We start from the raw sequence: 26,515 nt of genomic DNA, 5'->3' as shown, positions 1-26,515 counted from the left end.
ACTTGCATGGGGTGGTAAGGGGACCTCTCCTAACTGAAACGTGAATCATACCAGTGACTTTGTGTATTAGGTATAGTGGTTTTCTTACTGGAATTAAATTTTATTATAATTTCTCCATTTTCTGCTGCTTGATAATGAGCAAAATAAACACAAACTGCCCACTGGTGCCACTTTGTGCACAGCCTCTAGCTTCAAGGAGCAGTTGCTTTCCAGTTTACCCTGTCACAGCCCTATTGTTTTAAAAGGAGATTAGCTGTTTGCAAACCTGCTACATTTTTTGTTCAACAAGAATAGTATTATATATTGATTCACCAACCGTGGCACATACACTTTTCTAAATGAGAAGCAGTTATACTAATAGTAAAAGTATTATTTAGGCAAAATTGATAATATTTTAAGAACCGAAGACAACTGATTCTAATAAAACTACTAGTAAAACTGGGTTCAGAAGAGAGATCACACAATAAGCAACTGATAGTGAAGTCTTCACTTTTATTTTTTGGTCCAGCTTTGTGTTCACTTGAGATGATTCATTCTTGCAATGAATTCCTTCCAGGAAGGATTCCCCACAATCCTCAGAATTTTTCTTTTTCTCTGTACTCTTAAAGTTCTTCTTTCTCTGTTATTATAGTCTCTTTCTGGCTGAGATCCTCTTTGCTTCCTCCTGAAGGATCCTTTTGAAAAAGCAAATGCAAGAGCAAAGCTGTTTATTACTCGTGTTCACAAAGATAATTGCTTTTGTAATTCTTTACTTTCAAAAAAAAATTAAGATATGAAATGTGTTTTCATCATTTCAACCGAGGAACATGAGGGCATGTAAATGATGTAAGAAGTAGTGCTGCTGTTGATAAAAACGTGTTTTGTTTTCACACCAGAGACTGGTTTAAGAAGAAGTATAGATGAGGTTTTGTGTGAAGTTTTAATATGAACGTGGAAACTTCATGTGGTAAGATAATGGGCATACTACAGAAGACACTACCTTCTCATTTGTCCTGTCTGGGAATACTCTGAGGTCAGGAGGAAGTTACTCCAACAGGAGACTTCACATCAAGCACAGTATTGCAAAAGGTCTGATACTGCACTCTTCCGGGAAAGCTTGGAGGGTGTCTAGTAAGGATGGAGAATACAAAGAGATGAGCAAATGTCAGCTGTCTACCCGTTTTACTACACAAAGCATGCTTTCTGGATAGTGTTTCACAAGTGGGCTTTTTTACTTATGCTTTAATGCAAAATAAAATGTGAAGAAGAGATGACAGAATATACGCAGCTCTGTAACATTGTACGTAAGACTTGGGGGGGAATTCAACAGATCTGTTGCAGACATATCATCACTGAACATGCAACAGAGGCAGACACCAAACTTAGGCTTGGGGTATTGGGAAGTGGAAGTATACAGTGACTGGGCAGAGTCAGATGTCTGATCCTGCACTGCAGACTTCTGGTTCTGTCACCTCTCTCTGTCGGTAAGCACCTAGTTGAGCAGTAAAGGCAGGACTGAATCAATGATGGGTGTGATCTGAGACAGCTATTGCTCAGCTGGTCTGACAGGAGATGAGAGCTGAGGAACTGGGCAGCTGTCCTAACCAGATGGCCAAGAGAGGGGGCAATGTCTGTCTCAGTTGTGCCATTGTTTAATGAAGATGGGACACCATGCTAAATGCAGCACGATGAGATAATCGTGGATGTTAGAACCAGTCCAGCTGTAGCTGACACCAATTTTGTGGAGTTTTTTTCCAGCTAAAATCCTGGCAAAGTTTTGCTTACGCTGTTCAAGGTGCAGGTTCCTTCCTGCCTTGTGGTACAGTGTTAATGTAGTGGCTCAGGGGTACCATGAGTAGTGGGAGAAGAGCTTTCTGTGTGATGAAAACAAGGACGTGAGTGGGTGTATGCCTGTCTGGCAGTGGTATGACTGCAGCTAACGTGATCCTGCCAAGCTGGTATGCTTGAAACTGGCTGAGAGCTCGTAAGAACCATCTGAGCATTGACGTGCGCAAGAGCTGAAGCCCTTACACGTGGGATATGCTATTGCCCCTTAGGTTGGGCCATACAGGGCGTGAACATGCCTTGGATCTCATGGCAGATCAGTCATTGTCAGGATCAAACACCTACCTTTTCTCCTGTTTCTGCCTTTGTCTTGATTTGTTCTTCTAAGAATTCAGAAAATGCCGCCAAGGTATGCTCCCCAGCATAGGCCACTTCCTGCAAAGAGTTTGAAGATTAGGAAAGCATTTAACTTTCTACACAAAATGCTGGAAATAACAACCTAATAAGCTGAAGGATTTCAGTGTTTCAGATTGCCCACGCTCTAGACTTTGGTGCTCAGCTTTTACTTATTTAAATAAAAAGTGAGGACAGGGTTAAAGCAGTTAAACATTTCCAAGCTATTTGAAGAGCAGAGTCTTTCACGGTTCCAGCCATGGCATTAGAAGTTGTATAAAGATTTTGATGGAAACTCAAAATCCTGAAGCAGTTTTAAAATACACAGTCCAGAAGTACCACCTGTTCCACAGCTTGAATGTTCAGTAAGAACAGGAGGAAGATGAACAGAGATATTAATTTTCTTATACTTCATCTTAAATTGGAGATTTATTGAAAATTTTCTTACGAAAAAGTTTAGGGAAGAAACACTAATTAAGTCTGAGCACCATTACTGTATTTTAAAGATTTTTTTCAAATACTGTTCTCTGGAAGTCTGAAAGGATTTTGCACAAGTCTTTCAATAAAAATGTATAGAAGCTCATGTGTGTGACATTGGGAATTGACTGCTGTTAGCTGACTATATTTAGAAATGGGCAGATGCCCATTCTCACTTGGGGGTAAGCTGACTTACTCCCACGGAGACCAGTAATGCTACGTTACTTTATCCTAGTTGCTATTATGCCTGATGTAAGTTCAAAGGACTATAAAGAAAACACCTCCATTCTCTGGTGAACTCACTGGATGTATACACAGTTTTAATACTCCCTGTGCAGTAAGATATTCTCTTGTAATAAAATGTTTTGCAGCCTTGAGGTTATTTTTTGTTTACAAACTTATCTTTCTTGAGTAATATTATTTGATTCCTCTAGAGGCAATTAATACTCCCTGATGAATCTTGATTTTCATCAGTTCTGACGGCAGGAATAGCAATTTCTCAGACCAAAGACCTGTAAAGCCAGAGAAGCAGCTGATCCCTGCCCTGGTACCTGAGGATGTGTCAACACTTCCCGTTAGAGCAATCAGTGCGTAAGTGTATGTAAATGCTATTTTTCTCACTTCAACCATAGAAACAAATAGAATCATCTTAAAATCTGCCAGAAAAACTGCATGTTTTTCTCTCACGTTTGGAGTAGATGACACAGTGGGTGAGTTGTTCATCTGCTTCACAGATGGAGCTCAGATGATGCCTGGTCACTCCTTCCTTGATGTAACTCATCGGATTTACTCCCTCATTCTCCAGCTCTGACTATAACTCTTCCCCAGTGTACAGCCAAGTGCTAAATTTAATTGTTCCATGGGGGAGGAGTAAACTTTTTTGTCGCACTGAGAAAGTTGATTTTTGCTTTTGACATCAAAAATTTTGTATATCCATAGCTATGTAGGCTATTGATATAAATAGCTGTTAGGCTCAACATCCTCATACTGAAACCAATGGTTATTAAATGGAGTGAGAATGAAAAAACATAGGACCACTGAGTTGGTAATTTGGAAAAGTGGACATATGTGTAAATGCCCAGCTATATAGGTGTCTGAGTTCATCAAGCTCCACTTAACTCCAGTTAACCCTAGGTGGCTCCAGGTTTTTTTTTTTTAAAAAAAAAAAGAAAGTCAGCCATCTAGTTTTGCATCCACTGAAAATAAGAGGGTGACTTGTCTTTAACTTCAGAAGAAACTGCCCTTTTCTTAGACTAAGGAGTAGCGCTCCACTAGAAAGCAGGCTGGTCATAGCTTGGAGACCAAGCAGATGCTTCTGCCTGGAGGAGGGTGGTTTCTGATCTGGTCTCATCAGGTGAGAGTGCTCACAAGTTACTCTGTAGCACTGTGTTCTGCCCATGGCTTTGCCTTTAAGGAGGTGTAAGGGGGGCTCTTGTAGCCAGAGAACATGATAACCCAGTCTAGAAATGAGCTATGGGTCATGTTATGTTAGCCACATTTCCAGTGGTTTATCAGGAGCCAGTTCACACTCCTTAATTTGCATTGAATCTGTGCTTTGCAGAGTCTTCTAATAGTTATTCCATCTTTAGAATTCTACCTGCTTCTGCACTAATCCATCCTTAGTCTTTAAACAATGTGAAGGATCAGTAGAGGATATTACAAAGCTCATGTGTTGTTTTTTTTTTTTTTTTTTCCAACAGTAGCAAAATACAGACAGCTAGAGAAGATGCCTGTGTGAAATCAAGGCTGTACCAGGTGGTGGTGGACTGTATGTATTTCCTGTTTCTCTTTTTCTTCCTCCTGCACATACTAGTTTCTCTTGGGCTCCCAGCCTCTTCCATTGCTCTGTTCATTGCCAGAGCAAGGAAGTAGGGGTTGTAAATTTGGGGCAGTGACAATACAGTGTGAAACACAGGACAACTCTTGAGTCTTGGCCCATTGGGATATTGCATTTGTATCCTGCACCCTGGCCTTGGTTAACTTCTGGAAAAGTACAGGTGTACTTGGAAGAATTCCCTGTGTAACTGCTGGTTGAGTAGGAAGTGGCTGAGCTGTTGCAGTGCCTTTGTGTTAATGGCTTGAGCATGTCCCTGCTCATCTCTGATTGCCTGCGGCCAGCAGCTCATACAGTGCAGTAAGAAAGAGGACAGAACGCATGGGTCAGCCACTGCAGGCACCTGCACGGGCAGTCAAGTGCAGGCTAAATTCTCCAAAGCCACAGGAACTGGCCTAAAAGCCTGGTAGCCAAGGGGGAGCTTCAGATTTCAAATGCACTTTAGTTTTAGGGTATTTTAAGTGTGAAACTATCCCTTAATAGTTAAAGTCGTTACTGATATTTTTTGACAAACTGGCATTTATTATGAGCATTTAATGGGTTTCTGCTTTTCTGTGCAAAGACTAAGCATGGTGCAAGTGTGCAGGACTACAGTTCAATTCATTAGAAGCTGTGCATGCACATCTGAGAGCAAAATCTCTCCCTAAAAGATTAAATGAGGACATGGGCAAATGTCTTAGAATTCAATTTAAGTTTGGGACTAAGAAGAAAAATGAAAAGCTTAGTAATGTCTTAATTATGGCAGCGTCTTAGAATGTAATTTATTTTGGCTGCAGACATATTTTCTTCTTAATTAGATTATCTTTGTAGTTGGAGGAATGTAACTTTGTCTAATATTTTTCTTTTTCAGCTGTGGCATCTTCTGATTACTCTGTAGCATAGCTGATGCATTAGGTAGCATATTCTAAAGATCATTAGTCTTGATAACAAAAAAAACCCTATTGAGGCTGAATGAAATAAAACTACTGGCATAACTGCATAGGAGAAAAATTTGAGATCTGGGTTTTGTGAAAGTATAGAGGATATAACAAGAGGGATGCCAGTATTATTGAGGTTATAGTCATACTTGCTCCAGAAACAACAGACCCAGTAGTTCAGAGACTGTACATCTCTTGCAATGGTGAGGAGGTGAGCTGTAAGTTTTCTCCAAGCTGAGGCCGTTGCTAGAACCCATCAGGCAGACTACAGGTTGTTGAACAGTAGAATATGAGCAGTAATGACTTCATAGGTCTGCAATGGGAAATGGTGCATGGATTCTTGCCGCAGCCTCACACTTAGCAGAAGGTAGAAGGGTTTCCCCTCTAAATCAGGGTCTTGTCAGCAAAGAATTCAGTTTTGTGTAGATATGCAGCAAAGCCTTCTTGCTTAAAGGACACCTTTCTCACGTGTTTGTTCACTGTGATCTGTGTGCGCCCACCCAGCCACCCACCCCTCAGTGTAGAGCTGTGCCATCCCGTTCTTCCCCTAAAGCTTCTCACCTGGTAATCGGCTCCAGCAGGAAACAGTCTGAAGAAGGGATAGCGATCCAACACAACTGACAGGATGTCATTTGCTGTGACATCTATCTTTGCAATGATTATGTCTTTGCGATTTTGATATTTCTCTCCTAGTTCATCCCAGATTGGCAGGAGTTTTCTGCAGTCATGGGACCAAGGGGCATCTGCAGATGTAAAAGGAAAAACAGTCTGGTGGAAGGGCACGTGCTGGCATGCTAAGTGGTACCCACTTCAGCCCATAAGAGTTAACAGGGTTTTGAATTGTAAACTTGTGGTCAGTCTCCACTTGAAACTACCTTCCCTTCATGAGTTTCTGTGCATGGATAACTAGCTGCTTCTCTAATGCACTTCTGGCAGCAGCACTGCTTTAACTCTTTTTAGCCTTTCATGACTATAACAAACACAAAACACTTGTCATATGACTTTGTTGACGAGGAGTGCCAGAGAAGCAGCGCAGCCCAAATAAGACTTGGATCATTTCCATGATGAGGTACTTGTCAGAAGCACAAAATGCTTCACACATACTGAAAGTAACTGTGTCCAGAAATTACGCTGTAGTTGTACTGAAAGAAGGAGTTAGAGGTATGGTGGTGTTTTGCACTGCACACATGCCAGGTTAGCAAAAAGGCAAATCCAGCATGCCATTAGGTAACATACATGATCACAGTCCTTCAGTCATAAGAGGAGTGGTCATACTCAGTTTGGATGGAATTAAAACTTTTGGGACACTTTCCTGAAAATGCTACATCCCATTTACCAGCCTTTCATTTCTAGAGGACGTGGTTTGGTGCCTGCCTACATCACTATTATGGCAGCTTGCTTGTTCGTGGTACTGCAACGTGACCTTGAGTGGACAAAATGGCTGCTGCAACAACAAGGATTACAGGACTGTGCTACATTTAAGAATTTCTGTTAATGTTATATTTAATGTTGTATTTTTGTAAATGCTGTATGTTTGCTCTGCCAAACTAATTAGGACACAAACTAACCCTACCAGCTGGTACAGTAGAGGGCAGTGGTTTCTTGCAGGGAAAGGTCAAGCAGGGAAAACTGCTTCCCTTGCAGACAGAGGAGGAAAAGGAGTTTGATTTCTTAATCTAGCAACTCCTCTTCGGGATTTAATGGTAGAGCATTATAACCAGACAACCTTACTTAATTCTCCCTCTGTCCTTGGAAGACAGACTGACTCATACTGTGTGTGTTATAATGTTCCATTGTAAAGCGTGACATTCTAGTGTCATTTTCTTTCAACACTGAGATTTGATATTGCCTTGACAAATATTTATTTAAGGGATCCAGTGTTACTCAGTGCAACCCTATGTCATCAAGGTATTGCAGCATTTTCATAGATATGAAAAAAAAAGTATTTAATGCTTTCACCAGACACCAAAAATTTGTTAAGCATGACTTCTTTAAAGTGCAAAGATTAGTTTGGTCTGTAAGCATGAGCTTTCTTTTTTCATTTCCAACTGATCATGTTAAAGCAACTTAATGTTTGAATAAAACAGTGGCACTTACAAAACATGACAAACACAGTCATGGTCTTATTGAAGACAATCCTGTTGAAATTCTTCCCAACAAGCACTTTGACTGGCATCTTGTCCCAGTCCTCTGTGATTTCTTCACTGGAGAGATGTATCTAAGCAGAAACAAACACTGATGTGAAAGTGCAAGGAACATTGAGAAACTTTACTCCAGGATAAGTTTATGTGAGACCACTGGGACCTTTCTCTAACTCATGTCCACCATTACTGTATGTTATTTTTTTGATATCTCTATGTCCTATCCAGCCTTCACACACTACTCCCTGCTCTCCCTTGAGTGGGGAACTGCTGTCTTGCACCTATGCATAGTTGATGGTTAGAATTGTTTGTCCCTCTCTTGAATAGAGACATAGTAGACTGTCTGAAAGTCTCCTTTTATCTCATCTCATTAGTAATGAACATACCTTTGCTTTTCCATCTAGGTAGCTCTGGCAAAAATGTCTTAGGTTCTCCAAAGTCACCTCATCTGCAGGCATTTTGTACTTCGCATTGCTTGTCAGGTTTAGGATTCTCACAGCGGGAACATCAATGTCCCTGATGCGAAAATACTCAAAAACTCGTCCATTCCTGGTTTCATTAGTATTCACCAAGACAAATGTTATCTGATAATAAAGAAAGAGTCAGGCATCTGGTTGAGTCTTCCACCTTTGGTATAACCATTTAGAGAAACGGGTTGGCAGTGGGTTAGACCCTAACCTTAAATACAAGCAACTGTGTAGAACCATTTTTGATCTCAGTCCAACAAGCAGCAGCTCTGTGAACTTTATCATACCTTGATCCATGTTAATAAATGCTAAAGCAACAAAAAGGAACAGATATTTTCCTTCTTTCCTTTCATACTGGTTTGCCACCGCTTATTTTAGTAACGCTTCTGAATTACCGCTCAAAGCTCTTATTGCCATTCTTAATAAATCTTCACAGGACAAAAGAGCTGAAACACATGTAGTGCATGTGTCTATTTAAATACTCGTGTGTTGTTTGTAAGACAAATGATCATTCTTCAGTCTTTAACATACTTAGAGCAGGAGTATGAGCACAGTGACAACTGAAACTGAAATACTCGTCTGTGACTGCCTATAGATGTTTGCAGACACTTGTGTGTTACAGACAAGGCTATACAGGTGCTTTGCAATATTTCTCAGGCTTTCTACCTGATTTTAGCTTTGGCTTCAGGCAATACCCTGCAGTCTTCATGGTGTTGCCTGGTGCTGGCAGAAATTGCCAGAAGCTTGCTGAAACTATCTTTGGTTGGAAGAAGTTGTGTGCATAAAATCAGAGTCAGGTTTATTGGGAGCAGCTGGAATCAGTGTTGGTTTCTGTGATCTTTGTATTTTAAAGAATCATTATGAAGTGAAAAATATTCTTTGAATTTGTCAAATCATTTTGTTAAGGGCCCAAGCTGAAAAATAGTTGCTGAAACTTTTAAAGGGATTGATAGACTTAAGAGACAGGCTGACAGCAAAGTAATTTTAGCAACAACATTCGTGAGTGTTTTTCCATTGATTTTTGGCATTTGTATTTGCAAAGCAGGATTCATTATTACAAACCTTCCCTCTAAATTCCATAGCAGCAGACTTGTAGTTTTCATAAGTCACATTGAATGTCTTTGAGTTCGTTGGGATGAACAGCAGGATGTGATTTTCGACAGGGACATCAAAAATCTTCACAGATGTCTGGGAAACAAGAATCAACATCTGTTCCATTCTTTTTAAGCAGAACGGTGAATCAGAGGCTCAGAGTACCAGTGTCATTCAGCTCTGCTATTGCAAATTTTACTTCTTAAGGCCCTGTTCCCAATCATTTCTATAACCCTGAGATTTCTTTCATTGTTTTAGAGAAGATAGAGTGAGAAGAATCAGCAGCTGCTGAGTGTTTTCTATATTCCAGGAAAAAACTCATCGTTATTCATAGATTTTACAGTCAGAAGCGGCTGTTACCTTGTAGTCTGACCTCCTGTGTAACACATGCTGAAGAATTAATGTTGAAGATGTGCTGAAAGTGAAAGGCAGCATTACCCAGGGAGGCCCAGCTGCAGCAGCTAGACCTGACAGGGGCACTGCCTTCACTTCTGGGTGGCATCAGCAGCCTACATCTCCTTTTCTGGACAAAGCTTCCCTTTCTCATGCCACACCATGATCAGTCAAGGGGATACTTCCTCATGCAAACAGATATTTCCATGTCTTTCCCCTCCTACTTGCAATTTTTCTCCTTTGTCTTAGCCCAGAGGACTGGGTTGCTGCATGGGAGTGGAAGGGCTGGAGCCAGGCTAGAGACTGACCTTCCACCCACCCACCCATCCCAGCTGCTACAAAGCCCAGGGCATTGTGCTGGCTCCGCAGGATGGAGGTATTTCTATGTCCAAGTGGTTCACAGCTTGACCAGACATTCCCTGTCTCCAGGAAACATATTGCTAGAGGGATGCATCCTCTGGGCTGGGTTTGACCAAGAGCTGCATGTTGGATTCTGCTGGTGTTTCTAGATCTGTTTAGGGCTGGCCTAGTCAAACAAAAGTCTCAAACACTAAGGAGCAGATGAGCTCCTTAAGTTGTTTTCTGTATGCGTTCCTCTGCAGACAGTCGCTGCTCAAAGAGCATTCACAATAACAGCTGTTGTTAGGAAGAGAGACAGCACTCTTCCCTCTCCCCTGAATTCTTATATGGAGGCTTTACACTGGGGGGCAGGGGTCTTCCCCCCACACCTCTCCACCCTTTCTTCACTATAATGTAAGAGGTACAGCAAGTGAAAGGTTGCAGTAAGTGAGGAAAAGCATATGGTTTGATAGCCAAATACCCTTTCTACTGCAGGTACTAACTTGTCAAGGCATATAGGCAATTTCGTAACATGCTGCCTGTAGCAGTGTAATAGCCTAAAAACAAACAAACAAACAAAACAAAAAAAGAAATATAGGGAGGTTTCTCATAGGTTGATGTGAAATGTTACTGGCTGTTCTCCTCCTGTGGCTTTTGTTAATGCAGTGAAAAAAACAACGTACCTCAAGATTATATTCAGTGACCAAATCCAAAGTAAAGGTTTTGATTAGCCTTGTAAGATCCAGTTTGTTCTGTCTGTCATCTTCAAGCACTTCATTATGCACAGGTTTTCCCTTGGATAAATAGTGAAATTTGAGGTTGTTGGCTTTATCGACTATAGGAACAAAGGTACTGATTATAATCTAAAATACTGTTGTTCTCAGCTTTGATGTTTTATTACCTTCAGTAACTTAAATTCTGTAACTTGTAAAATAAATGTCATAGCTTACAAAAATTCGTAGATTACAAAAATTCAAGATACAGCTGACAGTTTTAATTTGCACAGTAATCTTAATAGACTAAGAGAACTTTACTATATCTAAACATGCTGTCTGTGACACATCCACTTCAGATGTCCTTGGTCTGATTACTTTGTAGCCTAAATGTTGTGTATTTGCTGTGTATTTGTTCTTGTTGGCCACTTCTTCTGATGTGGATTGGAAGATTCCTGACCAAAAGCAACTCAAAGGAAAAGAGGTGACTTAATAATTGGTGGTTTAGAATATAGGGATCTGGGTAAGCTGTTGAATTTCAGCTAGGAAATTATTTAACCTAAAAAAAAAATACTAAAATGCCTGTCTATAGCCTGAAACTTCCACAGCAGCTTTTTGCACCTTACCTTGCTAGGCTTGCACTCCTACCTTCTTAAATACAACAAGAGTGTTCTTTTGGATGCCATAGTTAGCACAGACGTCCTCTCTGCTTGTCATCCCAAAAGGCATCTCTGGCACATCTTTGGCAGTCTCACAGAAAACTTCCATGCTGTTATTGTGAAGTTCCTAGTCCCAGATAGAGAATTTATTAAAACCTGTATCCTTCTAGGATGTGTAGGAGTGAGAGCCACAGGTGAGGCAGGCCCCTAAAGGCGTATGAAGTAAGATCAGTGTAGAGTGGGTATAGCTTGCCATAATTACATTCAGGGGGAGTGTATGGTTCCCTTTGTCCTTCCTGTGCTCATCTCATCTGCCCTGCACTCTGCTGGCATTCATGCTGTACAGAGACTTCAGCAGCTGGGGAAGGGTAACATGGATGGCTACTCCCCTGCTGCAGCGTGTCTGCACAGCTGTGGAGGGACCCATATGGACAGGGTGCAGTGGATTGCAGAGAGGGCTCCCTGCTTGCATGAGGACCTGACTGATGTGTTCGGTGCTCCGACCAAGGGCTCTTCAAAGTAGGGACCTTGGCTCCTACATCTGTCAAATAGTCACTGTGCTGTCCACCCTCAAACTAACAGTTAATAAGCATGATGAAAGGCAGCAGCTCATTTGGATTTGATTTAATCAGACGATTATTTCATGCTAGTTGAATAGTAATTTATATGCTGAAACCTCACAATACATTCTGGCACTCATATTTGTGAGCAATCTGTGACTAATAGAAGGCCAAATCCAGCTCTTTATTTACTTAGACATTATTTTGTTAGCTTCCACCCACTAAATTTTTGACATGCCGTAGCTCACACTGATGATCATCTATTGTCATTTCAGCCTCCAAGTGAAACCATGGAGTCCAGTCAAACACACATCTGCAGGCACTATCTGCTGTCAGCCTGCTTCAGGAAGTTCTCCAGCATCACTGTGATAGCAAGGGCTTCTTAATGCGGCCCAGCATTGGAAAACTGCCCTCCTTCAGGCATGGCCGCAAGCAGATTGCTGCAAAGCAAAATTCTGGGCACTGTATTTCCAATTTGTCCTGTTATGCTGTATGTGTTCATCACTTCTGTTACTATAGGGCAATTTGGTAATGAATCCTGTTCTCCTCATCCATGAAATATGGTCTCTCCACTGTAGCCAGCGCATTTGGTACCTTGTCAGTTCAGGTAGGAGTGCAGACATTGTGCTTTTAACTGAGCAGAAAGTTACCAGAATAAAAGTCTCTTTAGAGCGTTGATTGAATGTTTCAGGTAATAAAGGCTTCAAGGACACACTGAAAAAGCAGCAAAAAACTATTCCTATTTTGCTGACTTTTTGACTGCATGCTTTGACAGCTGATATTTACGCTATGACTGTTGTTCTGTATTATTCAGTCCCAAATCCTGAGAACCTTATTATGCTTTGGAAAGTAGATTTTGCCTGAAACAGAACTACAAGAGTTCGATCGTACACAGTGTAATATTTTATGACTTCCAATCCATACAGATTGCTTAGCTGGCAGGAGCTAAACAAACAGTTAACTTGTTACTGGTGTAGCTTGGTTCCACTCCCCTTGGTCTCACTGACTTTGTTTAAATCATCAAATGGAAAGATGAAGAAAAGGCACTGCAGCATATTTGACAATATTTACTGTGTTTTTTATGGACTTGAGCATGAAGGGAACATTCCTTCACCACAGCAGCCTGCCTGCAACTATTCATGTCTATGATTTTACACTCACTGTCTTTGAATAGAAATGCTGTGATTAGGTGCCATGGCTTTGGCTGAGACAGAGTTAATTTTATTTGCAGAGACTCATATGATGCTGTGATTTGGATTTTTGGTGACAATAGTGCTGTTGCAATGCAGTGCTTACTCAACATTAAGGACTTTCCTGCCTCCTGTGCTGCCTCTCCAGCAAGGAGGCTGCAGGTGCACAGGAAGTTTTTTAGGCAAGTTTTGGGTCTTTTGGACATGTGGAATTTGGTGGCAATGGCAAAGAACATATCCCAAAGTTGGAATGGAAATCAGCCTTTTGAGTTTTCCAGTGAATTACCTTAAAAAAGCCAATCACTGCTAAATTGTCAGCATTTATCATGGCTTCAGCCTGATCTGTAGAGTTGATTAAGACTGTGCTGGGTCCTGTTCTTCTTTTGACCCACGTAATAAAGGCTGAGGCCTGTCTGACTCCTGTGGAAGAAAAAGAGAATTGAAATAACTGTCAAAATGAATGACACATTTCTGAGCAATCAAGATAGAAGTGGTGGAGGTGCAAAAAGATGCTGAACTTGGACTCCTATGGACTGAAGATAAAGTTGATTCAAAGTGGACTTGAGCATCTAAATCCAGCCTCAGGTTTTAGCCAGCATTTTAATTATTACCAGCTCTAGAAGATCAGCAGTGAATGAACACTGTTCTGTGGGATATCTGCAAATGACTGTCCACTTAACTGCTTGATCACAGGTGGAGAATAGAGATGAGAAAATTAAGAAAAGCAGAAAAACTGCTCTGCAGCATTTCATGTGTCCACGAGAGAATCAAAATCATAGCAAGTTATAAACAGCTATCGACCTGAGGTTTAATCCAAAATGACTTCAAGCCAATTGCAGATTTTATTGAACTGTCTGTTCAATTAAATTAGGTGTCAAAAATGTTCCTTTGGTGCTGCAGAAGATCTGATAGGTACAGAGGCACGTTAAAATTCCCCTGTGGTATTGCAGCTTCACTTTTCAGCTTAGACTTGAGAAACAAAGCTGAAATCTGTCAAAGGTGTAATTTAATTCTGGAGACTTCCATCTTTTGGGATCCAAATTACTACTGCTAGTTTTACTGAGTTCATACTCGCTTTGTTTATTTGGTAAATTCTCCTCAGGCTTTCAGGAATTTTAGGAATCGTGAGTCTCTTTAAAAATAGCTTCTAGCTATTGTGTTTTCAGGGGAAGTGGAGCCACAAATTGAGGCTCAGGAGATGAAACTAAGCCATAAAGTAGCGCCTTCATCTCTGTGAGCATGGTGTCCTTGTTGGAGTAGAGCAAGAGCCTAACAAAGGGTTAATGAAAACTGTATATGAAAAAAAAAAGTCTGTATGCTGTGAAGTGCCAGAGTAAAGATGTACAGCACAAGTGGATTATCAAAGATGCAAGTCCTGGTGCTGTACATTTTAGCGATATGACAAGGTCAAAATTGAGTCAGACCATTTTACTGCCATCAAGTCATTTTGCAGCAGGCTGCACTGCAACTAGTTTAAAATACTTTTTTTTTTTTTTTCCCCAGCAGATGCCTGCCTGTTTGGCCTTAAAAGTGTCTAAGCTGCAGAGAAAAGCACAGAGCAGTATCTAGTGGCCACCCAGTGCTTGGCTTCTGCTGTGTAAATGCAGAGTTGAGCTCCTGCAGCTTGTGTCAGCAATATAACCTCTCAGCATATTTTTCATGTGGTTAGTCTTTATATTGCGTTGCTTTAAACAGCCTGTAGTTTGTTTCTTCTGGCAAATTCTAGCCTCGGAGATGAAGTAAATGATGATTTTACAAAGCCTAGAATTTGGCTCTCATTGTGTGTCCGTGGTCAGGACAATCGTTCAAAAATGCTCTCTTCCATCAAGTACTTGAGTGGATTTCTTGATTTAAGCAAGGTCTGCAGTTTCTTTCATGGTGAAGTTTGAGTTTTGTATAAGAAGTCTTTGGGTGGTTGCTAAACATTTTCAGTTGCTGATTCTCAGTGGTTTAAAAGTTATACCTGGTAGGTGAGATTTTACTAGGTGTTGCACGTAATCAGCAAGTAAACAGAGGGTAATTTAAGTCATTATTGGTAGTACATGTGCTCTGAACAGTTAGTGTTATTTTATACAAATTGTAGGGCAGAAGCCAGTTTCGTAATTTCTGGCGTCTTGCTTGTAGGTGTCCCTTACATTGCAGCTCTGTACTGAGAGATTGGCTGTGTGCATCTTGTGTTACAGTGCTTTGTATTCACTGGCTCTCACAAACATACCTGACAAGTAGGTTTACCTGTTCAAGCGATGTTTTCAAGTCCACCCTATATATATATATAATCAAAGACTTCATTCTCATGTATCTGCACCTCTAACAGAAGTTCAGCTTTCAGCTGCAGCAGACACAGGGGCTCAGGAGTTAAGAAACCCAAACACAGTTGTGTACAGTTTCAGGAGGCAAACTTCATTCTCCTTTTTGTTTTAATTTATATTAAACTTGTGAGTCAACAGTACCTACTTAGAGTATGAACAGACCATTTTCCAAGTCATGATTTTTTGCCAACTCTGTAATATTTACCATTTTAAGGGGAAAAGAGAGAAAAATATGTATATGTTTGCAGTAAAAGAAAAGCTCTAATGAGGCCAGGATTTCCCAGGATTGCTCAAGTCAGTCCTATTCCAATGCTTAATAATAAGTCTTTGCTTAATGACTTCCCACAAAAGATTTCAAATTATTCCATTGTTTTTTTCCTGAGCCACGAATGAGCTCCCTCTGATGGCTACACTGCAAAATTCTTTTCTTTGGTTTAGGAAGTATAGCTGCATATTAAGGAGCCTAATGAGTTCAGAATTCATCGTTAAATACTGTGTATTGCTCCAGTCTGCTTCTGCAGTCATGCTAGCCGTGAAAATTGCAGTGAGCTACTAGAAGAACAAACTAAGCAGGTTTGGGATCAAGTTCTTGTTTGGTGTGACTTACTTATGTTTGTTCTAGTATGTGGGAATACATCATTTTGGGGGTGTTTCTATGCCCTGAGTACAATTGTGCCAGCGGTGGGTTTGACTGTGTGAACTAAACATAGAAAAGCATATTTAATTATAAACTTATAAGATGAATTCAAATTGAATTTCTTAAACGGATACAGAGATAAATGCATGTTTAATACCAGGGCAAAAACAATTTGGCACCTTGCATATTCTTTATCTGTTCAGTCATATTGTACTTCTCAGCAGCATAACAGATGGGTACATCCAGTCACTATCAGTGCATGAGAGAGTTTACCTTTGCAGTCTATGGGATCTTTCCTGCTGCCATCCACAAAAAATTTGACAGTCGGAAACTCTCGAATGTTAAATTCTTTTCTCAAATCGTGTTGGTCTGTGACATCAATTTTGCCAAATTGTATTCTTGGAGCTTCTTTTTTAAGCTGTCGTGCAGCCTCAGCAAATTCTTCAGACAAATTCTGAGATGCTTGAGGTAAAGAAACATCTGGAAAGGGTCAAACAAAAGAGAATGGGTTACACGAGGTGCAGCACGAAGCTTTCCAGTGAAAATTGTTGGGTCAAGTAGTAGCTGGAAGGGTTGAATAAGGTCATTTATGACTCAAGTAAATGAGAAATTATATTTTTACTTCTTTGTGTTGATTCTGACTGTTCATCACTGGACATGTACATGGACCAGCTACAGTGAAGTACCAACAGGATTGCAACAGTCTTCTGTTGGGAAGACTAGGAGAAAAAAAAGTAGTTTGAATATGCTTTGAAAGGATTTCAAAGCTGAATGAAATATTACTCACATTAAGACTCTTTGATAAGATACAGTTTTTGTAAGCACTTCATTTAGGCAAACTGGTGTAGTGATGAAACTACTGTATCCAGATAGGGAGGAGGGAAGGAGAGAATAAGAGAATATGCTCTCACAGACTGGCAGTGGTTCTAAAATAACAGATGTTTCTGGGGGCCGCGGGCCACTCCTTCTATAGCTTGAATGGCAGTTGTAGTTGGAGGAAGGAGGTGGGCCATCCTAGGCTGTGCTGTGAAGTTGTAGGTTACACCAACATGAAGAAGGGACAAGGGAAAAGCAGCCAGTTACGTATCACTGCTCCACATTCAAAGGTAAAGTGGTATAGGCCTGGTACTTTACAGCTTTGCAACTTTAGCAACTTTTGGTAAAACTGAGATACCCTTTCTTGTTGGTTTTGCCCATTTTCTTTAGACTCGGCAAAAACATTTTAGTTTCATCATTATAATTTTCAAATAGGAACCAATGAAAAAAATCAGTCTTGTTTTCATACATTTGTGTGTTCTTGTGTGTATGTGTACATTATTTACATTCACATGTATGCTTACACACTTATGTGCCAAAGCATAAATCTCACACGGTAATTATCTGTTGCTCTTTCACAAAATTACAAATGCACTTCTCTACAGCCTACCTCATGAAGACATTACCGAGTGCAACTGTAACCAAGAATTGAATGAACATTTCTGTATGAATTCTAATAAATGAAAGAAAGACAAAAACCTCTAATCCAGTTCAGAGCTCATTTACATTTCTTCCATTATTCATCATTATCCTTGCTCTGAATCCTAGCCATCAATCATTTTCTTCTCATCAACTGCTACAGGGAGGAGCATGAGAAGTAGTATTAAATAATGTTATTTTCTCAATATATTAACCAGATATACCCTTCTAGATTCTTCTACACTTGAACCCATCTTGGCCAAGAGCTCTTAAGTGTTGGTAACAGCAGCTCCAGCTGTTAATGTGCCAAACGAGGTTCTTGTTAGCAGGACAAAAGTTAGTGTCTGTTCAGGGGCCACTCAGAATGGTGTTGAATAGAAGGTGCTTCTCTGAATAAAATAAATGAGCCTTAACCCATCAGTCCAAAGCAAATTGTGTTCTAGTTGCCTATAAAGCTATTGTTCCATCAAATAATTTTATTGCAACTTTACAGAGATTTTAAAGAGATTTTATCCTAACTTCAATTTCCTTTTTCCTCATTATAAAAATGCTCTTATCAGTGTTTTTCCCAACAAGTTTGCAATATGTTGTCTCTAAAAAACAATGTAGTAGTATCTCCATCTTGGCTCAGTTTGATATACTCTAGATAAAACTGCAGAAAACCACGATACCTAATAGAAGTTCTGACTGGTGAACATGAGACACAACATGTCTACCATAGAAAACCACTGCTGGTTCTAGAGACGGTGCTTGTTGAGCCTTAAAATGACTCTAATAAAACATGGGGTAGTTGCTGTGCAATTTAAGAGTGCTGACAAATAACAACCTCACAGAAAGGGTGAGCACAGAACAGTTAGGCAGAACTGTGGGGTCCTTTGAGAGGGTGTGTTGCTATGGATGGAGTACAGCTGGAATAGCGAGCAGGAAGCCACATTGCAATTAGGGATCCCAAGCCTTCTAGCTAATTCCAAGGCAATGGTTTATACCAGAGGCAATTTCAATGTAATGGCTTTTTTTTCCCCTAATAACCTAGGGTTGCATAGCTGTTTTGCCACAGCTGGGGGGAATTTGGAAGGTCAGATACTTACTGCACAGTGAAGTGGGACTCTCCTGGGAAGGTGCAAAAGAGATTGTTGGTGAATTTCAGACAGAGAAGCTGATGGTGCCTAGAGGCTTCCCAATAAGCAGGGAATAGCAGGCTTTCTGGGTGTTAGATATGCATATAGATTGTCTGGGGGATTTGGGGATCCATTTTTCTCTGAAATATTTCAATTCCAAACAAAAAAAAAAAATGTTTTAAGAATGATCTCATCACCAACTGGCCTGAATAGGCAGAATTGCAGGTAGCTATTAGCATTGCTAGTGTTGTTAGATAATGAGAGCTTGGCAGTTTGTAGCTGCTGGCAGAACTGGGAGAAGTGCATGCCTCCATCCCCTAAAAAATAAGCAGTGCACTCAGAGACCAGAAGTCTGAGTACCATTAACCATATAACTGTGAGACAAGTTCACTGAGTGAGCAGCCGCCTTCATCAGACAGATAAAAACTGTTTCCTTGGCTACCCAGCAAGCATGTGGAAACATCCATCACGTACCTTTCCCTGGCTTTCCCGAATGATTAGACTCCTTTTCAGCTTTCCATCAATTCCTTTTTATTCCACTCATTCTTTGTTTGCTTCCCAGGTGCTTTATTTTTCAAGTCACTTGGATGTTGCAGGAAATCATCGCTTCTCTTATTTAGAGCCTTTTCTTGAGTTTTGTTTTGCTTCCTCTGTTTCAGATTTTTACTGGCACCAATTGCTTCAGGTGTTGGGGTGAGGAAGCAGATGCTGAGGCTAACATGGGATCACAGGCTCCACAGTCAAGGAGAGCTGGGTGCCAGCAGAGCATATACAAGGGCAGATGAAAGGTAAAGAGATGGTGGCAAGGTCACTAGGGAAGATGTGCCTGGGTGGTGAAACGCCCATGTAAACACCCCCCCATACACATACACACACACACACACACACACACTGTGTACCAGTGTGCTGTGCCACAGCTGCCAGAAAAGAGAGGCTCTTGAAATGTCATCAGCTCAGGAACAGCATTATACTAACAGTGAGAGAATGTCTTCACTATAAGTAGTTTTATTTTTCTTATAAGTAGAGAAGCATAATTTAAGGGGTTGTTAAACTTTTTATTATTATTTTCCTAGATAGTGTTTTTGATCTGTTTTTTGGAAGCATCACTGAATTCCCTCTCACACAGTCATTGCTATTTTGTGAAGTGTCCTCATCAAAACAGATGTGAACCTCCAAAAGAACATTTTACCAGATTGGCACAGTTTGAGCATGAGCAAAGAAAATCCTGAAAATACGTTATCCAGCATCTGAGAACAACTCAAACTCCTTGACTCAGACATGGGAAGATGAAAAATGGTCTACAGAACTGTGAGTGCTAAAGCAACTGTGAGGTATCCTCTTGAATTTCTACACTTTTTTTCTGATAAAAATTGAGCCGCAACCAACCACCTTTTTAAATTACTTGCAGGGGAGAGTCTGTAGCACCATTTCTGCAGCCACTTTGCTCAGACAGCAAATGCTGAAGAACAGAATCACATTTTTCAGCACCTTCCCTGATGACCGCAGTTTCCTTTAATTTAAAAACTGCTGTAAGAATGCCTCCCTCTAAAGGTCATGTAGAACAAATCTTACATACACCCTCATTCCCTAAAGACAAGGTTTTGGGTGTGGGAGGATTGCCATATTTTCCATTTTCTAAGCCAAGTCTATGTGTTTGAGGATTTAAATGCACTTTTTTATTTTACCTGTCTTGTATGTCAGCAGCTCAAAATTTGTCAGTTTTGTTTTCCATGAACAGAGAACTAGGTTAACATGCAATCACACACACATTGAAAGCAAAACCAGAAAAACTGAAAGGCACTACAGATTTTTAATCAGACTGTCAAAAATGCTGATTTTTACAGCTCAAGCCATCAGCACTTGTGTTCTATGCATACTAAACATTTTGTCAGGCACCAGTCCTGTTTTCCTGATGAACTTAAAGCATTACTGCATCACTATCAAGAACAAGGCAGGGTATTGTCCCATACCATCTCCGTCTTAGAGAGAGTCTGAGTATATTTTGCCCAAAGCCACACCAAAAGGTTATGGCAAAAGTGGGGAGAGAACTAGAAATCTTGTATTTAGAGAGTATTTCTCTTGGAATGCATAGAAGCATATAACCTGAGTAAGCCACTACTTTATTTCATAGTGCAATATACTGAACTAAAATACATTGAAATGTGGGCAGAGGGACAGAGATTTTTGCTGATACATAAATGTGTTTAATGACCCTAAAGCATTCTTCAAGAGAGTATACATGAAAGCGTGATGAGTTCCTTCTTCTTTAGCTAATGCTGATGGCCTCCAATTTCATTTGGCAATCTGTACCGATGGTCTAGTGATTGCTGCAGACATTGTGAATATGCTCATTGTCATGCTAAATATTGATTTCCTAGCTGTTAGTTTCTGGCATGGTCAGAAAGTCATTTCAGCAGTCCTACTTTTCATCTTTCCCTGCGTAGGCTGCTTTTGCAGTTTTCACTACAGATATATAATTTTCTCTGTAGAAGAGCTCTGCGATGAAGAATGGTTTTATGTTTAACATGTTAGAGTGGAAGCACGATGTTGATTTTGCTGCAGGTGCAAACTTTCTTATTTCACCTTCAAAGTGTTACCATAGTATTCTACAGTGCAAAACACAGCCCATAACCTCCTGTGTTGACCTCTGTACTTTTAAGCTGAGCTAATTTAATGTTTGCAGTTTGTAGTTTGCTTGAGGTCTTCTGGTATGCAAACACTGAAGATCATTCTAAAGTTTGAATCCTTACTCAGAACATTCAATAAAATAAGCATGTATAAGAGACATCTACATAGGGAATACATGTTAATCATTGTCTGCAGCAGGCAACTAGAACATCATTAATGACTCTTGTACCTGCATCAATGTGTATTTCCACTGTCTTGCTTATTTTTATAAGCATATTTTATAAACAAATTGTCTCTTTTCAGACAATTTACTCCTAGGGACACACAGATTTTCAACAAAGCCTACAGGAATGAGGCACCCACATCCCAGTATCCTTTGCACTTCATTAAGAGTTTCCTGTATGAAGCTTAGTTAGAAGATGTAACTGTTCAGGGTTTTGAACTGTTTTCATTTACCCAGACCAGACGTATGTGGTGAGGAGACTGCTATATGCTGGAATTGGTTCTTAGCACATGAGTGGGTATGCTTTGGATGTTGGCTTTACGCAAGCTGACCATCTGGTCTATATACACTGATTTTAACATCAGTCACGCTCCCCTTACTTCCTAGAAATCTCCCTTTTCATGAACTATATATACACACAGGCAGCAATTTCTCATTTTTCAGTAACATCGCCTTCAGCTTTTTTGCCTTGAGAAGGAGGTGTTTGTCTTTGAGTCACCCCATCCTGCCTATTAAATGTCATTATCTCAGCATAGATTGTCATTCACAGGCCGCAGGGATCCTACAGTTGATCTGGTGGCTCACTGGGTAACAGACCTGCTAGAAAAGGTAAATGTCACCCTTTTTTTTAATAAATTGGAATGTGCATAGAGAACAAAGCAGAAGTGCAAGTGCTGTACCACTTGTATGTTTGTCCTAATGTTATAAAACTACAGACTAAAGAAAATGTAACCCCCCTGATAAATAAGACAGGCAAACTAGAGCCAACTGTCACACAGAGAGACCTTGACAGACTATGGAAGGGGGCCGATGTGAACCTCATGAAGCTCAATGAGGCTAAGTGCAAGGTCCTGCACCTGTGTTGGTGTGATCCCCAATATCAGTATAGTCTGGGAGAAGAACTGAATGTGAACCACTAATGTGTTTTGCAGCCTAGAAAGCCAGTTGTTTTACTGTGTTCAGACTGTGCTTGGCCACAATTGCTATACTATTCCTTCTATATCTGTGACTTCAAATGGTTACAGTTTGTTGTAGTGTACAGTAGTATTTGTAGTGTTCGTTTATAAGTGTACACAGTCCATCCTCCCTGTGGTGCCTTATTTTCATCGAAGTGCTTGGGATTTTTGTTAATTATCTTGATTTCAAAGGTGTGTTAGTAAAAACTTAAAAGCAACAATATTCTGCAATGCAATTCACTGCAGGGGTTTATATTCAGTTAACATATAGTGTAAATAGTAAAACTCTGCCATGTAGGCAACACTGACGTATGATCTGCCTTCTGCTGGTGGCAAGTGCTCTGTATTCCCTGTGGTAGTAGGCCTGTGAGTGATCACTGTAACATTAATGGAGGTGCCATAGATTACAGAAGAATGAGAGACATCTTTCATGTGAGCTTCAAGATTGGGTGCACCTAGGGTGTGTCATTTGGCCAGGAGAACAGGCACTGTTCAGCACACTGCTGCATGCTGCTCATGTTGTTTTCAGACATTGTTCTGTTCCTTCACAAAAAGGGAAATTGAAGCTGGAACTCTGTTCCTCTGGCCTCTCCTGCCTTCTTCCTGCTGCCCCTTCGGTTACTTTCTTGTTGCCGAAAAGCAGTCAGGATGAGGGCAGGAGAGTGCTGGATTTCTGGATTGTTACTTTTTTTCCATGTTGGGTATTTGCCCAGTGTACTTTGCTCAGCTCACTAGAGTACTGACCCTGCATGGCAGAGAATCAGCATATGCTTTTATATTGAACCTTGCCTGAAAGAAGGCAGATCTGCAACACAGTGAGGGTGGAGCTGAAGGGCATTAGGAGGGTCTGGGAGTCGCTGGGCAGAAGACATCAGAGCAGGCCCTTCCTGATTAAATATTGTGGGACTGGTAAGTAGATAATGATATACAGCAGGGAAAGGGTTGGGGTTTTCACCTAACAGCTAGACCTAAGGCAGATCCTAGAGCTTTGGATCAAAATTTGGAGTTCACTCTTAATTCCATCTTGGTATGAATCCCGCTTTCTGTGAATTGTAGGTTTCCTTTGCATTCCCTTACCACATCCCAGTGATTAAGAATAGGCCAAGAAGAGAAGGGTCTCAGGCCTTGTATTCATTCTGGATTTCTGAAACTAATTCTTGGCAGCCTCACAAATTTCCTCTGTGGCTTTGGGATTATTGCTTTGTCTCTCATTGTCACAGCTCCCCGAGTGATTCCAGGTTCACATTGTTTACATAGCCTATTTTAAGGAGTAGGGCATAAAACTTAAGTACTTTATGGATTCTCTGTTCATGTGCATGTCCCATCTTTAGACTCCTCATGCTGTGGCAATGGAAATTACAGCAAACAAGCCAGCTTGTTCAGCAACGTGGGCTGAACATCATTTCACACATCCCAGGGCAGTGCCTCAGTGCAGGATGATTTTTCACTGTCCCAGAGGCTGTTCAGTGGCAAGTCTCCAAAAGGAGCTGCTGAGATTGAGGCCAAAGATTTCCAGGTAATGTGTCTTGAGCTGAGGAGCTTGTCAGTCTAGTGATTGATTTCATAATTCTCTGCAGGGACTGTAGATGCCATTATGGTTTGTAGCTAGAAAGGCAAGCCATGAATTTTCAGTAAGCCTTTCAGATAGATGTGGTGACCTTGAATTCAAACCAGAATGCAGTGAGGATCACTGGTGCAAGGTGTGGTTGTGGAGCAGTGTTTCATTTCTGACTTTCTCAGAAGGTGCAGAGTGTAGAGGAAGGGTGTCTCTGTCCCTTGGTTCTGAAGAAACCCAGTTGTGAGGGCAAGAGAGGTCCCAAACTATTCTGAAGTAGGGACAAGAGAACCTGTTTTTTCAGGCTCTTACAAAGCTTGAGAATAGAGCTTGACGAAGGCTTTTTTTGTTTTGTTTTGTTTTTTTCCTGAATAATTATTTTTTCACCAAAATACTGTGTCTTTAGAGGGATCAAAGCAATTCACAATTTCAGGGTGAATTTGGCAAATAGTTTTAAACCCTGCACAATTAAATAAAATCTTGCTAAATTTCAACACTTTGAAACATGTCATTTAAGCACTTTTAATACATGTCTGAGTGATTGTTCTAGAAATTCTAAAACATATTTGAAGTTTTGTAGCACTTTTGGGATTAATGAAATGTTTGGTATGATCCAAAGTTCATTTTAGTTTCATTAATTCCTTAAATGTATTTCTGCAAAGTTAGGATATTACTTTAATTTCAAATAATCCATTTCAAATTCGGGGTAGATTTGTTTTTTTTTTTTTTTTCTGTATGTGCCTGTCTGAAATGCCTACCTGCCTCCAGAGCATGCTAGTTTGCAAGGTGTTTGTATAATTTATGGCTGAGTTGGTGTGTGTGCTGAGCTCAGTGAATGTGGCACAGTCAATCGCAGGGTGAAGCAAGGTCAAGCCTGAGGAACAGACACAAAGCTTTTGCTGTCTTATGCAGATTGAGGAGTCTGTTGCCCATAATCATTATGAACTCCCATACTAAACCTATATCAGAAAAAGTTCTTGCCATAAGTAATGTCCTTCCTTGCTTGTTTGGCTGAACTGTCTCTACTTGGAGATTTACATCATTTTTAGTTAAACTGCTGTCTCTTATAAGGCTCCCAGTCTCCACTGCAGTAACCTCTCCCTCCACACCAACCATAGTGCCTGGCGTTTAATATGAAATATGTCGTCTCTCCATGCATTTTGATTTCAGTCCTGCTGCAGGCTGAATGATCACTTCTAGTCCAGCAAAGCACTAGGCACAAGGTATGTCGATGTGCAATTGTAAGGCCATGTGTTGAAATTCAACATTAATGTAAGTGATGATGTGGAGAAGGGGTGGAGTGAGACTGGCCTCCCTGATGGGTTGTATGAAGCAAGCTGGAAAGATGCATTGGAAAAATTTTCGGTGCAAAACCAATGCTATCCTTCAGGCTTGTGCAGTCCCACTGAGAATGAGGCTTGCTGCATAACCCTTTTGAACACCTAAACCCTATTGTGGCCTGGAGGGGGGCTGCAGGAGAGTGAAGAAACCAGGGCCACCCCATCTCTGCAAAGAATCACAGAAGGGCTTGCTTAGAAGGGACCTTGATGCCCATCTTGGTCGACCCCCCTGTCACCCACTAGATCAGCTTGCCCAGGGCCTCGCCTAACCTGGCCTCGAACACTTACAGAGATAGAACATCCATAGCTTCTCTAGGCAGCCTGTGCCAGTGCCTCACCACATCTAATCCAAATCTCCCCTTTTTTAGTTTAAAAAAGTTTTAGTCAGTTTATTATCTTACTGCAGGGCTGTGGGACTGCACTGGGAACCCAAGAGGTTTGGAGCTGGGATGGTGGGAACAGAAAACTAATGAAAGGGCTGTAGTCCTCATAGGATCCCAGGTAAACCCGGGCACAGTCAGCATTTACAGCATCAATATTTGTTCTATCTTTGAAAATATGTTACTGTAAAACAATTCCGCTCTAGCTGAATCCACAGTGGTTGCTGTGGCATCTGCTCTATGGTAACATCTGCTCTCTAAAGAGCTGTACAGAATCATACGGGCTAGATCAGGGACACTGGCAATGGAACTCAGAAGAGCTGTGACCTCAGCCAGCCTACTTTGATCAGGAAACCATGCTACACAGCACCAGGCTCTCCTTGTCCCCTGTCATTCCAGATGCATGGGTTTGGGAATATTTAACTAGGCACTGGCCAGAGTGCAGAACTATGCTTTTGAGAGGCAACACATTTTTTTGGCAATTTAAAGAGACCCTACCATGGCCTTAAAGTCAGTGTTTCAGTCCAGCTAAGCCAATCTAGCAGCCAGCTGTCACTGCACAGAGGCCCAATCCTCCCACTCCTACCTCCTGTGGCTGCCTTGGTACCAGTACCGGCCCACCAGTGAGCCAAGCCAAGCAGATAACCAGCCCTGCCAAACACTATACATTTTGTCTTTTTCTTTCGTGATACACTTTCCATAAGACTCCGATGGCCAGACCTAAGTCTCAAAGTTAGTTGCTCAAAAGACCCCATTAAGTTTCTTCCCCATGAGGAACAAACATGAATGTAATAGAAAAACCTCAAATCTGCCTTCACCTAACTAAGCTCATTTCAGGGAAAGAGTCTTGCAGATCTATATAATACAATTAGAGTCACTAAAATAATGTAAAGGGCCATTCCCTGAAGTCCAAATACAGACACGAGATGCCAACTTGCTAAAACTTCAATAAAAGGTATGGATGAAAATGTAAGA

General features: G+C 40.9%; 2 protein-coding genes across 2 annotated transcripts in view; one reads left to right on the top strand and one right to left on the bottom strand.

Annotated features, from left to right (window-relative positions):
• Positions 1 to 602: 602 nt before the first annotated feature.
• PDILT (protein disulfide isomerase like, testis expressed) overlaps positions 603 to 26,515 on the bottom strand; it is a 26,456-nt gene continuing 543 nt past the window's right edge. The window contains exons 2-11 of the mRNA XM_032198004.1: positions 16,159 to 16,365; positions 13,226 to 13,359; positions 11,179 to 11,316; positions 10,501 to 10,611; positions 9,056 to 9,181; positions 7,913 to 8,110; positions 7,483 to 7,603; positions 5,947 to 6,128; positions 2,110 to 2,199; positions 603 to 674 (exon numbers count right to left, since the gene is read on the bottom strand). Of these exons, the coding sequence (XP_032053895.1) occupies positions 603 to 674; positions 2,110 to 2,199; positions 5,947 to 6,128; positions 7,483 to 7,603; positions 7,913 to 8,110; positions 9,056 to 9,181; positions 10,501 to 10,611; positions 11,179 to 11,316; positions 13,226 to 13,359; positions 16,159 to 16,365 (1,379 nt within the window). The remainder of the gene's footprint in view (positions 675 to 2,109; positions 2,200 to 5,946; positions 6,129 to 7,482; positions 7,604 to 7,912; positions 8,111 to 9,055; positions 9,182 to 10,500; positions 10,612 to 11,178; positions 11,317 to 13,225; positions 13,360 to 16,158; positions 16,366 to 26,515) is intronic.
• LOC116495491 (acyl-coenzyme A synthetase ACSM4, mitochondrial-like) overlaps positions 23,029 to 26,515 on the top strand; it is a 17,032-nt gene continuing 13,545 nt past the window's right edge. The window contains exon 1 of the mRNA XM_032198001.1: positions 23,029 to 23,174. The gene's annotated coding sequence lies outside the window, so the exon portion shown is untranslated. The remainder of the gene's footprint in view (positions 23,175 to 26,515) is intronic.

This window comes from Aythya fuligula, chromosome 15 (genome assembly GCF_009819795.1).
Source record: "Aythya fuligula isolate bAytFul2 chromosome 15, bAytFul2.pri, whole genome shotgun sequence".
Lineage (NCBI taxonomy): Eukaryota > Metazoa > Chordata > Aves > Anseriformes > Anatidae > Aythya > Aythya fuligula.
The sequence above is the reverse complement of the archived record's forward strand: the minus strand, read 5'-3'. Positions and strand labels throughout refer to the sequence as shown.